Source organism: Paralichthys olivaceus, chromosome 11 (genome assembly GCF_024713975.1).
Source record: "Paralichthys olivaceus isolate ysfri-2021 chromosome 11, ASM2471397v2, whole genome shotgun sequence".
NCBI classification, from domain to species: Eukaryota; Metazoa; Chordata; class Actinopteri; order Pleuronectiformes; family Paralichthyidae; genus Paralichthys; species Paralichthys olivaceus.
This window is the reverse complement of record NC_091103.1, coordinates 9,668,930-9,684,945: the sequence shown is the minus strand read 5'-3', so window position 1 is coordinate 9,684,945 and position 16,016 is coordinate 9,668,930. Positions and strand designations below refer to the sequence as shown.

At 41.0% G+C, this 16,016-nt stretch overlaps 1 protein-coding gene across 4 annotated transcripts in view; it reads left to right on the top strand.

The window, feature by feature from the left end:
- Positions 1-4,465, top strand: part of dscamb (Down syndrome cell adhesion molecule b) — a 114,324-nt gene extending 109,859 nt beyond the window's left edge. For all 4 annotated transcript variants that reach the window (XM_069533864.1, XM_069533865.1, XM_069533866.1 and 1 more), the window contains exon 33: positions 3,064-4,465. In XM_069533864.1, the coding sequence (XP_069389965.1) occupies positions 3,064-3,629 (566 nt within the window). In that variant the 3' untranslated portion in view covers positions 3,630-4,465. The remainder of the gene's footprint in view (positions 1-3,063) is intronic.
- The last annotated feature ends 11,551 nt before the right edge of the window (positions 4,466-16,016 follow it).

Genomic DNA, 16,016 nt, shown 5'->3' with positions numbered 1-16,016 from the left:
AGTTCCTCTTAGAACAGCTTTCAGTCATAGTTTACATCCTGCAACCTTTCAGATAGCTGCTACATAGAGTGTTGTCTCATTAAACATTGTATGGTACATTGGACTTTGGGGAAGCTTATTTTTCTGAGAGTAGCTTCTTGTTTTTCTCCAACCTTTACTGCCAGAACAAAGTATACAAGCCCATCACACATCATGAACAAGGATTATGAGATGCACCTTCTCCAGTAGCACCCCAGGGAGTCCTTTTATTGGAAGAAAACAGAAAAGTTTTTTTTGCTTGTAAAAGATGTTATTTGAACTACATGACGGCTCAGTCTCATGCATTACATCTGCAGTTTGAGGAGGCCTGCTGTGCTGCTGTGCTCTCCCCTCTCAGGTTATATTCTTACCTTACATGACCCTCCGCTTGCCCGGGCAGACCTGCAGATCAGTTACAAGCTCTGGCAGAACATGCTGACTCTCTGCTGACCACACGCAGACATTTAAAAACACAGAAACCTTTTCTCCCTCCATCATTCCATGTGCTGCCGTGGATCTGATAACACGATAATTAGCGTTGTTGGAGGTGTCCTGTCTTAGCCCCAGAAATGTACGTCTGCATCGCAGGATCCTCAGTTTGACCAGATAAGAGTCGAGGCCATCAGATCGCTTCTTATATTTCGAGCCTCATTATGTTTGGAACGTCAGACTCGTATGACCCGTTCAACAGGGAGAGAGGGCAACTAAAGGCCATCTGTCAACCTGATCTGAAGCGAATGTCACTCAGGACAAAACGGCACTTTACAGCTTCAATGGAGGCTGTTCAGTGTAACACCAGCCTCTGAGCTGGTCAGGCTTTGCTGAGTGCTGGACTCTAGTGTCAGTTACATTTGCTGGGTCAGTATAGTGTATATCACAGTTTCACAGTTATGGCCAATAATGAGTCGTGTGACACGTTTTGTAGTCAGTTACTAAGGAGGTAGCAGATGCACTAAATACATTCACCAACATTTATTTATCAAATATGAAAACTCTAAATAAAGCATATTACAGTGTTAATCCTTTAAAACTCAGACCCAGTGTGGGTCAGTTTGACTGACAGCTGGTGACTGACCCAGCTTTAACCCCATCTCTGTCTCTATTACACCTGACTGACCGGAACTGACCTTACTCACCTCACAAGGTCAAAGGCAGAAGGACAGATTCGCTCTTGTTACATTTAGATGGACAGACATGTTTTAAAGTTAGGGTAATGTTGGGTTTAGGTTAGACAAGTAGTAATTATGGTTACGTCTCCAGGAAATTAATGTCAGTCAATAAAATGTCCTCAGAGTGTTTGTATTCTGGTCCCATTACTGGACCATCTACAATTTTCAGAATTTTCCAACCACATTTCTAATGAGTTCCCACAGTAACACTTAAATCTATATTTAATTCAATTAACACTCTGAGCCATTCATCATCATTGCTGGCACTAATAGGGCTTATTATAAAACACAGTGAATTATTCATTGTTCCTGTGAACCTACAAATCCATTCTCCAAGGTCACACGCTGGACTCCATTTGCAGAAACAGCATTGTATGTGCTGGCTGTGAAAGCGTGTGTTTGTCTACACGCAGTACAGTCTGTGCACGTGTGGGCCATGTACATGTGAGCGGGATGGCACGTGTGGGAGAGAGAGAACATGTTAAAAAGCGTTTTAGCAACAAATCCTACACCTGTAAACAACTGTTGATCTCTGGTTCTTTGAAAGATGAGTGTGAGGACGAGACGCTTCAGTGTGCATTATCAAAAACAGACCAGATCTGGCAACCCAACACCGCTCTGTGACGGGCTAATTCGCTCTGTTAAATATGTAACCCAAGCAGTAACAGAGAAACAATAGTAGAGGAGGAACCATAAACTCACTGAACCACATCAAGGTGCCTCTTCCTCGTATCTAACACCTCAGACAATTACCGAAAGATTGAGGCGATAGCTTTAAATCGTGGTTTATCACCCAGTAAGGGTATTGAATCTGACCTGGTTTGTTTTGCTGCAGGCGTTATCATACGTGCTCTTTTCAAGGAAGACTCCAGCTCCTCTCCTCAACTTAACTTTCAGCACAGAGAAGTTTTAATTAGGCAAATGTGAGCAGGAATTTATGAGGTGTATACACAACTTCCTGGTAGAAGCGATGAGGTCCGTCGTTCAGCTCCACCGTGCTCAGAAAATATAACTCACATCATCTCATCAGGCCATGTCAATGTCAATCCTGATCCCAGAGGGGCCAGAGGTGAGCGAATGTAACAGCTCTCCATGCAGTTAATTTAAACAGATGAGGAATAATATAGAGTCTGTGGAGACAAGTCAGAACTCAGACCTGGTGAGAGCGTGTGCAAACAGTGGGGATCTTAGAGAACTGTCACTATCTCTGGGGACAGGCAGACACTTCCTACAGTCTCTACATCAACCCTGTGCTCTCCTCTCCACAATGAATCCCTGTTAAATAAATAATATAAATAAATCATATTGCAGTGCTCACCTTTAAGGAGTGTCCTGAAACACTTAAGCTCAATGGTTTTTATTTTTTGTCTGAAAAAACTAAATGAAAAGGTGCCTCTGTGTGTGGGCCTTGCAGTACTCGACCGATCATTTCATTCAGACCAATTGAATCTTGAATCAATTGAATTGAAGCTTTTCCAGGATTTCCAACCCTATAGCTTTAAGTGTCACTCAAATACCAAATGTGCTAAGATTTGCGTAAGGAGCCTTGCTGGTTTCTCCCAGGACTCACCTTTACATTATTGAGTTCACTCCCCATTGAACTTAAACAGACCAATTCACCATCTTCTTTTAAATCTTCTAAAAATGCTGAAAACTTTTCTTTTTATGAAAGCTTTTACCAATTGACATTGGCTCATATTTACACAGACAAATCCTATATATTTATCTATGTAACTCCATTTTATTGTTCTAAGGTGCTACATAATGAATTGTTTATTATAGTCCAACAACATGTCCAACATTCCATCACTGTGCATGGACACTGTAATTGAACTAATCCTTAATTGTCACCTGTTTCCTGTGTGTTCCCTCTCAGGGGGAGAGCTGGTCCATTTGCCGCCTTATCTCCGTATGGACTTCCTGTTGAACCGTGGTGTGCCACTGGCAGCCCGAGGTGGAGGAGTGAGCAGCAGCAGTGGCAGCAGCAGCAGTGGAGGTGGAGGAGGAGGTGGAGGAGGAGGTGGTGGTGGTGGAGGAGGAGGAGGAGGAGGAGCAGGAGCAAGCGGAGCTGGTGTTGGTGCTACAGGGGAAACAAGAGTCGGGGCAGGAGGAGCAGGAGGAGCAATGGGCCAGACCTGCCTGGAGCCCCAGAGGAGCCGCACCCTGAAGAGGCCACCTCCTATGGAGCCCACCCCCATGGAAGTGCCCTCGCCCAGGGAGGTGCAGCAGTGGCAACCAGGAACTGCCTCCACCCTCCCCCACAGGGATGTCCGGGAGAGGGGGGAGGCCCGGGGTGAGGTCCGGGCGGACGTCCCTTCCTCAGGAGACCTTGCCCAAGCACAGGCTGCCAAGCTCAGCACCTCACAGGAGTCACTGCTGGACTCCAGAGGACACCTGAAACAGAGCAACAACCCCTATGCCAAGTCTTACACTCTGGTATAACACTGGGACGCACAGCGGACTAAACTTCAGACACACCGGAGGCGGAAGGACAAGAGACGACAGGCACAGGACAAACAGTTTTCCACAACAGAAATTGTTGTATATAGAGCCGTTTCTGACATGCGTCTGAAGTGGATGCTTTTCTTGTGTGTCTTTCTTTCTTTCACTCTTTTCTTTCTTCCCTCTGTCGCTCTTCTCTGTTGCTTTCACACTTTTCTTCATTCTCTCACACCTCGCGCCTCTTCTGATGAATTTTCTCTCACAGGTTTTATTTTCTACTTGAGTATTCTTTTATTCTAAAGTGACAACATATGAGGATTGCCAAAATGATTTATTTAAAATTTGAGAAAGAGAAAAAATACTATTGAATTTATATCAAGGACAATTATAGTCATTATTATTATTACTATTATTATTATATAAAAAAAGAAAATATCTAAAAAACAAGAAGGGAAACAGGAGGAGGACTCTGCAGGAGAACATTGCTTTCTTAATTTATTTTTATTTTATTGTGGCAGTGTGATGAAATCTGTGACTGGGTAACCGAGGGGGTTTTTAGCACTACGAGGAGCCAATAGGAGGAGGAGGAGAAGAAGAGCGATGTCGGACACAAGCGCCAATGCTGACCAATCGTAATGTTTTTCAACCTTTCTGATGACTGCATGGCGACTGATCAAATGACAATTATTAGGAATGGCTGGAAATCCAAAAAAAAAGAGAATTTTTGTCACACTATGAAATTATACAATGTGAATATATATAAAGAGATCACTTTTATTTGTGGATATTACGGGGAAAATGATTTGGTTAATAAAGTCCTTAGTCATGTTTGCACACATCTGACTTTGCTTCATGTTTCGAGACAAATGTACCTTCCTCTTCTTGACTGTTCTCTCTTTCTCGTTCATTCCGTCTTTTGGCTCTTCTTTGTCCTGCTTTCTAGCGGTTCTTAAATGGGGGTCCGAGGACTCCCGGGGGGGGCAGTGGCACACTGGGGGTTTACTTTATAAACAAAGTATACACACTGTGCATACACATGAATAGAGGTAAAGTGCAAATCTCCACCACCATCACAGGTACACCTTACACATTTATACATTACAACCAAACCTCCACAACTACAACGCTTTTGGCAGGAAGTTAGTGGCATGGGGCCACATTGGAAGTTTCCTGACGAATGTGTCACTGCAGTCTCCTGTATGTTGCCAATCAGAGAATTTAACGCTGTTCTCACACGATTGCCGTTGCTCAAATGTAATCAGCCAGCCATTTTCAGAGGCCTCCCCCTCTCAGCTCAGGCTCCCAGGTGATACCCATTAACTGTTTGCGACGCCTCTGCTTGTGGTTTGTAAAACCTCAACCTGGTCAATGGTCGACCTTTGCATAAAAAAGCCAAAAAATATATGTAAATATGATTTTCTGTCTCATTACATATTTTTTCCTAAATTCCATCTCATAACTCATCTCATGATGATGTTTGTGCTGCATGTGATTCATTTTGAGGATTATCCCTGTTCTGGTCACTTCTGTGGATCAAAGTACTTCAACTTTCACATTTTCTCTTCTTTTCCTCCATTCAAACTCACTAGCTCGCTTCATGCTTTTTGTATCTGTGAATATATAACACAAATCAAATTCAATTTATTGATCTGAGGAACCACGATACGGAGCCAAACCAATCAATTGTCACGGTCTGTGAAGGTCTCCCTCGTGTGACACTGCGGAATCCCTCTTCCAAAGGTTTTGTGGTCAAAGGGTCAAACCACCTAAAGGGCAACTGTGGCAATCCGATATATTTATGACGCGTGACCCCACAACTTAATTTAACACTAAAGAAAAAGTCATTGATTAAGTATCAGAAGTATCATATTGTTAAATTTGTGGGGAAGTTAAAGGGTCCTCTCATTTTTACTGATCATGGAAAGTATGTAGCCTGTTTAAAATGTCATCTGTGTCTCTGGAGGAACTTTGTGAAGTCTGGGAAAATAACCTTGATGATAATATGTGTGTTGGGCTCTGATGCTCCACAAGAGGCACTTAGGTGAAAAGATGAAGGCATTTATCAGGAGGGAAGAGAGAATCAATGCAGGGCTGCATTGTGGGAAACTGTTTTGGAGCTGAGGCACTTAAAGTCACAGTTTTCTTGCCTTTTCCTACATTTATTGAACGTCTCCAATCTCTGTGGACACGCAGTGCTAAACTGTGAAGAACAAAATTATATGTACAAGGGGAATACATGTAATTTAGAGACTGAAGAAATCTATTTCTGTTTATAAACTTCACTATTCCAACCCAGAAGTGTTGCTTGAAATGCTGCACACAGTACAATTGAAATCATAGTTTACAAAGGGCCTGTTTAAAAACAACAAAAAGATGTAAAACAAAACGTGAATTTAGTAATAGGCTTTAAAGATGACTGGTTTGAAGGGATAATTGTAAAGAGTTATTGCCAGTAAGTAGAGGAAACATTTGTATATCAATGTACTATGCAAACTGACTTCAAGCACACACACACACACACACACACACAAACCTACGTGTAATGTTTACTGAGCAGGATTATTGAGGTGTAGAGTTTCTCTGATGTGTAAATGAGATATAGCATTTAGCTTTAGCCTTTGCTTTGTGCACACACAGTGGTAAAGGTTAAAAAAAACCTTGGCATGACACAAAAATGAACCAGATGGCAAAAATGGTATTTGGTACAGGTTTGCATTGATGCAGTTGTATCTGATCAACAGATGGCGCTGTGCAGTCACTGAATTGAGTCCATTTGCTGCAGCTTGTGAGTCGGTGGAAGGAGAGGGTTCAGCACCAAAACTATTTGTGACAACCTGGAGAGAGACATCAAGGACAACTTCAGTAGACTGTTCCAGTGTGTGTGTGTGTGTGTGTGTGTGTGTGTGTGTGTGTGTGTGTGTGGCATTGGCATCAGTGCAGCACCCTGAACACAGTGAATTATTCATGTCAGCACTGACACTGGGACCCTGGATCAGGATTACACTGTCACACTGATCGCCACAGCACAGGAGAATGTGAATGAGACAGCAAGCAGGGGGAGGTTTAATTCAGCATCTGTAGATTGACTCACAGTACAACCGCTCTCTGTATACCCACAGGCCCCCTCCAATACATAAAGGTATTATATATATATTATTATTACCCCCCTTGTTTCTTAACAGTGTGGGAGACATCCTGTCTTCACGTCTCTGTGGAAGACCCTGGTGTGAGATCCCTGGTGTGAGATCCCAACAATATACAATGAGACCATAAAGTTAAAGCCTCGATGAGGCCTTAAAGTTAAAGTCTGTTAGCAATAATCGTAAACCTAAACTTTCCCACAATAACGTTACATCACACAACACAACAATCAACAAATGTTCAGCCTTCCACACCCATCTGCGCATGCTGTGTCATATTCAAAATGTCCATTACACTACACAGTATTCTCATGGAGTGTATATACATATTTTAGGGAGCACTGCACATTGAGCATATTCAGTCAGAGACTGTGGGATATCATGAAGGGTCAGGGTATGTCTCAGAGTGTAATCTCCCAATGTTCTTTGGTCAGAAAATATAGTACAAAAATCACAGTAGGAAACTTCCTTTTAACTTGTAGGAGTAAGTTCAGGAAAATACAAAATATTCTGTTTGAAAGAGGTAAAAATACATCTGTTGTTGATTTTATGGAAATTAAATTCTCACTGAGGAAATCATCAGAAAAACCTCATTTACATTGGAGCTGTGACAAAACATTTGCAATACGCTAGTTTGTTAGATCAGAAAAAAACAAGTACACAAGTCAGAACTATTTGACAAATGCACTATATGGTTTATTTTTGGTAGTAGTTGTATCTGACCAACACACAAACACATACTCATAATTTATCTTAAAACAAGTCATAGTTTGGTGCATGTCCTACTAACGTGGAGGAGGTGGGATTTATGACCTTTCCTGCAGACAACCACCAGGTTGCGATTAAGACATTTTGGCAAGCAGTCATGTCATCCGTCTGTATATACAGTCTGTGATTTGGAGATCCATTCATTCTTTTAGATTATCTGTTACATTTAGCCATTTAAACCACGTGTTTCTCTAAACACAACTTTTTCACATCTATTATCGTACAAAACCTCTTGATGAAGTCCTTGTGTAAGATGGTGAAGATTTTTCGTAGGATCTTTTCTTTAACTGTCCACCGAGGACGCCCTAACGTAACGTGCACTGTCAGAGAGTAGAAGCAGGCTACGAACAGACCAGCACCCTCCCATCTGGGTTTCATAATGAGGTGCCTGAAGACTTGGCAGGAGACAAGAGGGCAATTTAGAGAGCATGAAACGGAAAGAGTTTCCCCCTGAGTCGCACATCGCATCCTCACTGCTCTTTCCGTGCCCTCACAAGCCCTCTTCTCCTCTGCTTCCTTCAAGTTGTGCTTCACTATATGTTTATCTCTCTTTTGGACTCATTATTTCTCTTCTCTGCTCTTTTTTCGACCCCCCTCATCTCTTATGGCCTCAGATTGATCCAGCAGCTCGCCCGTCCTTGTCCTCAGTGAAGGGCTTGAGAAGCACAGGCTGTTTCTGGCAACAAAATTGTTTCCTGTGTTTCTTTTGTCAGACAGGGCAACCTGACATTTTCACAGCAGCAAACTGATCAGCAGAACACTACACCTACGTCTCCCATGGATTCATACTCAGCATGGAGTTAAGTCTACTGCTTATCACACAGTTATAACAGATGTTCAAACAGATACATTAAAAATGACATTTAGTTTTTTATAAGTTTCTGTTGCCGACGTTTTAATTTGAGATTGATGGTCCAGAAAACTTATCTGCAACTCAGACTCTCTGTGAGTTCTCTGTTTTATCATGCATTTCTCAGTAGAGTACAGATACATTGATGTGGCCTACAGGGGAATATACATTCTGGAGATTCAAATAAATTAAAACCAATTAAAGAAATCCAGCGGTAAGTTTTCATTATAGTGCTGAGGTAACTGCAGTGTAAGACATCACAGATCACATGTTAAATATCTGGATTACATTTAAAGGACAGACTTGCCAACAGTCAAACATTCTTCCTCATGTGACCTGTGTTAATGACCATTAATAAATGATGGAGTCAAAGGTCGAGGTATACTGGGGTTTTTAATTATATGTAATTGGTTGTAGATAATGGGATACTGAACTGGAGTTTGTTGAATGTGTTATATCACAGAATGATATTGTAGCATGATATATTATCTCTTAATCTTTAACAAAGCTCTGTGCGGAGCAGACCACTGGTACAACCAGCCTCCGATGGTTGAATCTCACAGGAGCTGCTGTGTTCACTTTCCATTTAAAATGTATCTAACTGTTTTCCTCCCGTCACTAATCAGATGTGAACTCCAGCTGCAGGACGCTGGTATCACACAGTCACAGGACCTGTAGTTATTTTCAGACTTTTCAGCTGGAGTGTAACAGACAAACCAGATTACAGCAAATCTTTGCAGTATTGCATCATATTACATCATTGTCATCATTCAGCAGTGATGGATTGCAGGAGACACATGTTGTCTGCTCAGTGATCAGTTATTGTGCTCAGTGTGACAGACCGAGTCTAAAGAGTCTCCTCATCTGCTAGATTATACAACCACAAGTGTGTGTGTGTGTGTGTGTGTGTGTGTGTGTGTGTGTGTGTGTGTGTGTGTGTGTGAGATAAAATCAAAATCAAAAACCTCAATCCCTTTTATATTTTGGGATGGTTTATTTTCTCTATCTATCTCTCTCTCTATCTATCTGTCTATCATTACATCTCAACAACAAAGTTGATGAAGTGTGATTGCAGGTTTATCTGATATTTGTCATGATTATAGCCCTGTTTTTGAGAGATTTTTGTATTTGGACTTTTTGGTTTACCTTTGAGGATCTTTCTGTTGTGTGGACCTTTTATGTTGCGTACTTTGGTTTATCTTTGGTTGCATTTGGAGTTAATGAGTTCCTGTTACTTGTCTGATCCTGTGATTGTCGGCACCTGCTCTAATGTGTCTCACCTGACCTGCCTGCTTTGTGTACATAATGTCTCTTTGCTCCTCACTCTTTCTTCTTGAGGTTCCAACTCCGAGAAATCTGGGAGTAATGGCAAGAAGAGTTCCCAAAAACCCTTCATGTTATGGACTTTTGATTTATCTTTGTTGGGATTTTAAGTTCATCACTTCCTGTTTTACTTTGAAATGTCTTTCTTTGTGTGTGTGTGTCTCTCTAACTTCCTGTTTTACTTTGAAATGTCTTTCTTTGTGTGTGTGTCTCTCTAGCTTCCTGTCTTTGTTTGAGTTTCCCGCTCCTGTGATTGGCAGCACCTGACCTGTAATGTGTCTCACCTGAGTTCAATGATCTCTTTGTCTATAAAGTCTCGTGCTCCTCATGCATTCTTCTGGGATCATTGACATGATGAGTTCCCCAAGACTGGTCTTTCTAGTCTTTCAGTTCTTGTACAAACAGAAATGTAGTGTTGACTGTTATGTGACAGCTTTTCCTTATCTGACCATTTGTTCACTGAGTTCATCTTTGTTCAAGATTCACAGAAAACACGAAGTGAGTTGTTACCACAGGCCTTAGATCAGTAAAACTATTAACTAAAAGATGTGAGAGGAGCTGACAGGCCCTGAAAACTGTGACATACATGCATCATTATACAGAACACAACCATTCTGTGTGGGGCTCAGGAGATAAAGAGGGTTGTCCACTAACCAGAGGGTCACTGGTTCAATCGCTGGCTCCTTCACTTTGCATTCCAAAGTTTCCTTGGGCAAGATACTGAACCCTGAAGGATGTTTGATAGAAAAAGTGTTTGAGTGATTGATAAGACTGGAAAAGTAAATACAGTCCATGTACCATTCTGCAGTCTTCTTCAATCCTCTTCTATTCATTACACTACAAGATATTTTTCAATCATTAGCTGAAATAAAAGATAAAGGTGAAAGTTTATATTGAATAGTCTGATGAACATATATCATTAGGCTGATCTGAGTCCTGCAAAGAGAGACTTGTAGCTGTAAATGTGAGGTTTTATTAAAGAGGAAGAAAAGCAGGTAAAAATAGTTTCTGAGGTTACTTCACAATCACAGGGTTAATAGAGCAGCAGTTCTGCCAGCGGCTGTAAGGTTTCTAGGACAGTGTTTAAATATGAAGACGAGAAAATCTTCCACTAAGCACAAGAAGACAGGGGAAAGATATGTTTTTGGACAGCGTTGTCCCTCAAAGGTTTCCTGGACATTATCAGTTTTCTTCAAGCTGGGGATTCTTTGACGAATCACATTATCACCCTGCAGCGTACATGTCTACGATCACACCATTTTAACATCGTCCTCAGAATCTGACAGGGAACATTAAGTCATTTTGTTCAGTGAAACGACAGACACAGAGGAGGTGTCCTGGAGGCTGCAGAGACTTCACCTCTGTAATCTATGCTAACAGACGTGTCAGTGGCCCTCAGCTGCTCCTCAGCGTTAGTTTTAACCTCAGGCTCAAGACGTCCCTACTGAAGAAAAGGCCAATAACCATCATCATTCAATCACTATTTGACAATGACAATACAAATAAAGTATTAGCAATTAGCAAGAAGACTATTCTGGCCTAGTAATCCTTCTGTAAACACAACTTTAATCATTTGACAAATAACATGATAAATGTATGTACACTGTGCATACTGTTGATTTACGGGGCTGTGCTCAGGAACACTGCACATAGCCGATGGTGGGTTTTCAGGACGTCCTGCTGTGTATGTGGATTGATGGTGAGGTCTCAAATAGCTAACAGCAAACAAACCGTCACTGGTGAGAGGGAACCTGAGTGAGAATACAGCAGAAGACAAACTTCAGATAAAGTCCGGACCCAATTTTGCAGACACCCTCTGGAGTTCAAGTCTGCCAATGGCTAGTTTGCTACAATACTGTAGTTAGAACTGGAAAACACTTCTCATGACAATCTACAAAATTGTAGAGTACATTGATTTACATTTGTTGTCAAGATGGACTTTTGAGTTATGTCTTTGTGGATCTTTTGTTGGACTTGTTGTTGTGTTTATGGATGTTAGCCTTGTTCTGGAGTTTCTGGAATGCTCTACCTTGACATAAAAATGTTATTAGACAATCCTTGTTTCCATTTTCTAACCCTTCTGATACATAAATTATGTCAGGTAAGTAAAAACAGAGACAATGCAACTACAAGCATCTACTTCTGGAGCAAATTGTCAGGTTAAGAACTATCCATCATTTTCATACAATTATGAAGGTAAGACTTTTTTAACAGTAGTTAATGTGAGAGACTGAACAAAAAAGTGTTTCATGTGAAAACATTAAAATCATCTCCTCAGGCTTTACGATCTTTTTATCTGCTTTGCTCTCGGTCATGAGGATTAACTTTGACTGAATCCATCATCACCTGTCTCATCACTGCAGCAGATTTATCACAGATAGAAAAAATGTCAAAGGAATGGGATCATCCAGACACAAACAGAGAGATGTGCTGACGCTGATGAACTCAAATTATTTTTGAAAGCTTCTACAGTTGCTGTGTGATCAGTTGGTGCATGATGAAGTGAAATCCTTTTCCAGTCATATGCACACGCTCTTATGTTTGACAGTGAATTTCCTCATGCCTGGCACACACACACTCACACTGGTTCATATCCATGTTACTGCCAGTGGAATCATCCATCTCCACATCTACAGGGACCGTGAGCATTCGGTCTTACAGGAAATAACCACAGCTCTTAACCAACCAATCACACGAGACAAGAAGCCAAGGATGCATGAGTCTCTGATTTACTGTGAAACCTGTAAATACACTGATTTTATAGAGATGTGTTCAAGTGCATATATAAGTAGACGAGTGCAGCAGCGTGTGTACAATCACAGAAATGTCAGAAATGTCCGTTTTCATAAGAACCTGGATGATTAATTATTATCAGTAACCACATAGTGTGAAATTGATTTCAGTAGCTGTCCAGATACAAGCAAAGAAAACAATAATATAAATGTAGAATTTATTAAACCTTTTTTAAAGGAACATGCCAAAGATAATTCGATGGACTAGTATCTACAGTACATCTGGAGTTTACGCTCACAGAACCCCTCAATATATCAGTATCTCCAGAGGGGTTGAACTCTGCTGGATTTTGCCGACACAACATGAAAGATTGCTGTTCTGTTGTGTGTACAGCACAACAGCAAGGTGTCTCTGTTGACTTTTCAATCCCCCTCTCCAAACATGAATTTTAAAATAGCACAACTCTGTCTGGAGATCATGGCGCTGTAATCTGTGTCCAACTTCTAGGGGAGAGAAATACACCTTCCAGCCAAAACCTCTGGGGTCAGATTGAGCAGCCAGAGGTGATGACGCACTTCACTGTTAACTTGTCAAGGAGAAAAGACTCCATCATCAGAAAATATCTTCACATGTTCAAATTATAATTTAATTCTAATACAACACAAACCAAGTCTTCAGAGGACTGTTATTCTCTGCGGGCCATATGATGACTTGGAAAGACCTTTTTTAGCCTCTGAGTGGAAAATAGAACAAGAAAGAAAAACAAACAAGGAGCTGCAGTGAGATGTTATTTCCCTGAGACTGTAACCTTCAGTGGAATCTAAAGGTTACTGAAGGATCTCTGTTTAGAGAAGACGACAATGACACAAAATATCCTTTGTACTAATTTATTATCAGGGAAAATTAAGGTCTTTAGACACTAGACATATTTTTTCATGTGATTTACTTGTGTGGACTTGAGGTTGACTTTTTTTCCAAGGTTTTGCGACTGACATGATCACATCCAACCAATCAGAATGCATGTTGTTGACTGTAAAATTTTGAAGCGTTAATAGCAACAACTTCTTCCTTTAATCAGTCTGAAATAAAGTTTCTTTGTACAATCTAATGTACAGTATTTGTCTTAAGTCACTGCTCAGGGTCATTTTTGTCTGTAAAAGGACTACTGCCTGTTTGTTTGTCCTTCGGTGGTACCGGTTGCAATTTTCTATTTGAAACTGTACAGTTGACCTGCAGTAATTGAGTCAGTCCACAGAAGCATGAAGCTGCACCACCGCTGCTGCACAAAGAGCTGTTCACCTGTGTTTAAAGTTCAGTGAAGCTCGACTCAGTACACTGAATCCTGAACTGGAGAATAAGTTGTTGTTGCCATAGTTATGAACACGGTAGTTGTTGTGAATGTGGCATCGGCATCGTCACTTAAATGGATGCATACATAATTTACATCGGGGAGTTTTTTGCAGTTTCTCCTCACTCTAGTTGAGGGTTAACTCATTTTTAGCATTTTTAGCAGAAACGGAATGGATGCTGAAAATGTTCTTGATCTGTCGGTTTTGTGCCGTAAACCATCTGTCTGTGGACATCAGGGAGACGGGTGCACTTCTCTTGACAATTTAATCCTCCCAGGCTTACAGAGCTGATCTGCAGTGAGGATCAATTCCCCGGGGTGCAGAGGTCTTCACTGACCTTGTTATAATACAGTTCATTCAGTGAGCCTCTCTGCTGCAGACCCATCCTCCCGCTCGTGTGCAACTTCTTCTTAACCTCTGACAGTTTAACTCTTGACATGACCGACACCCTGCAGTGTCGTGTAAAGGGCAAACAACTTTTTCTAGATCCGGTTATAGTCATGTAGAATATGTATGTGTCTGTTTAGCTGCCGCTTCAGTGTTTACGAGTGAAATCTGAAACCTACTTTGTTATTAGGAAGCTCACACTACAATTAAACTAATAATATTACTTTTAGATAGAATATGTGACACTTTTAAAAATCTTGGTGTCATAAAATACAACCTTGTTCTGTGAGGCAGATAGAAATGATATGTATTTGTCCATAAACCTTAGATGAACAAATCTGAAACTGACTTCTTTTTCAAACTATTGGAGTCGTTCTCTGCTGGTCATTGAGAGAATACAGGTTTCAGGCATTATTGCATTGGCTTCATTTTACGGACTCTGAGTCGATGTCCATTTCTATACACAGTCACAGTTTTACAAACGTATGTAACTGACTGTTGTAATATATATAACATGGTGAATATGTTGTAGTAATTGTTAGGATGTTGGCCAGACAGCAGAGAGTAAACAGTGAGGAATCCATGTTTAAACTAGTTTCCTATTTCCTGTTAACAGCCATGTTGTGGTTACACATTGCTGTTTCATATTGTCATTTGAACTTACTCAGAGGTTGAAGACGGTGTAGCTTGGAAATGGATGAAACGTATTCAGAAATAATGGAGAAATAATGCAAGGTTTATATATTTGTAAAACCTTGCTCCTCAGTTTGGTACTGCCTACTCGCTGACCAGATTTACCCAGAGTCCAGTGTTGGTTACACTTACTTGCTAGAAAATCATATAATGAATTATGCGAATAGTGACATAAATGTGTCATTCTCCGACATGATTTGTTTGAAAGACTGGACCTTCAGCTGAAGCAAACAGTATTTCTCCTCGAGTGTGTACTCACGTGTTTCCTCATGCAGACTAATGAGGAGGACGACATTATGTGTCTGAGCAGTAAACTGGATAATGATGGAAGCTCTGTGCTGCTCTGATCAACTGTAAAAAGGACGAAGGCTTGTTTGTGACAGCTGCTGTACACAGAGCTGAAGGAAAGTGAAAGTGACAGACAAGATGCAGATACCAAATGTTCCTCATAGTTGTTTTTTTTAGCTCAAGCTTCATTGAAAAAAAACAACAAAGGCAGAAAACAGCCTTTTTGAAATGATGACATATGAACCTATAATCCTGGACTAAAATATACAGTGTTCATGTAGGTGTAGGCTGTCGGGTTGTTGTTCTGAAAACCCTGAAGCTAAGAACAGCTCAGTGGGAATCAGTCAGTTAGCCTGGCTCTACGTGGAGAAGGTCATCAAGCTGAGAAGGGAATAGATGCAGCCCAGCTCATTATGAAGAGCTTTCTATTCATAGTTTTTATAAGAATACACACACACACACACACACACACACACACACACACACAGCCTACGTTTGTTCTGCAACACACTCAATACTTGGATTCCACAAGATGTCGGAGACTTTCCTCGACATTCAGCTCCATATCAGCTTAACTGCCAGTCTACTGTATTATCACGTCACAAAGGTTTTTTCCAATGGATTCACAGCCGGTGACTGGGTGGTCAGTTGGCTAGTTTTGGTTTCATATTGCAATTCAAGGAGTGAACTAAAGACATTTTGTGACATGTGTACATCATGTCTTAATCAACTGCATGGGTTGCGTTCACCTATACTTTGACATTGACTGGTTAGTAGATGGGTGTGTGTCTGACGTGAGTGAACAGTTAAAATGACAGAAAAGATTTTTTCGAAAAATGTATTTAACATGTGCTTC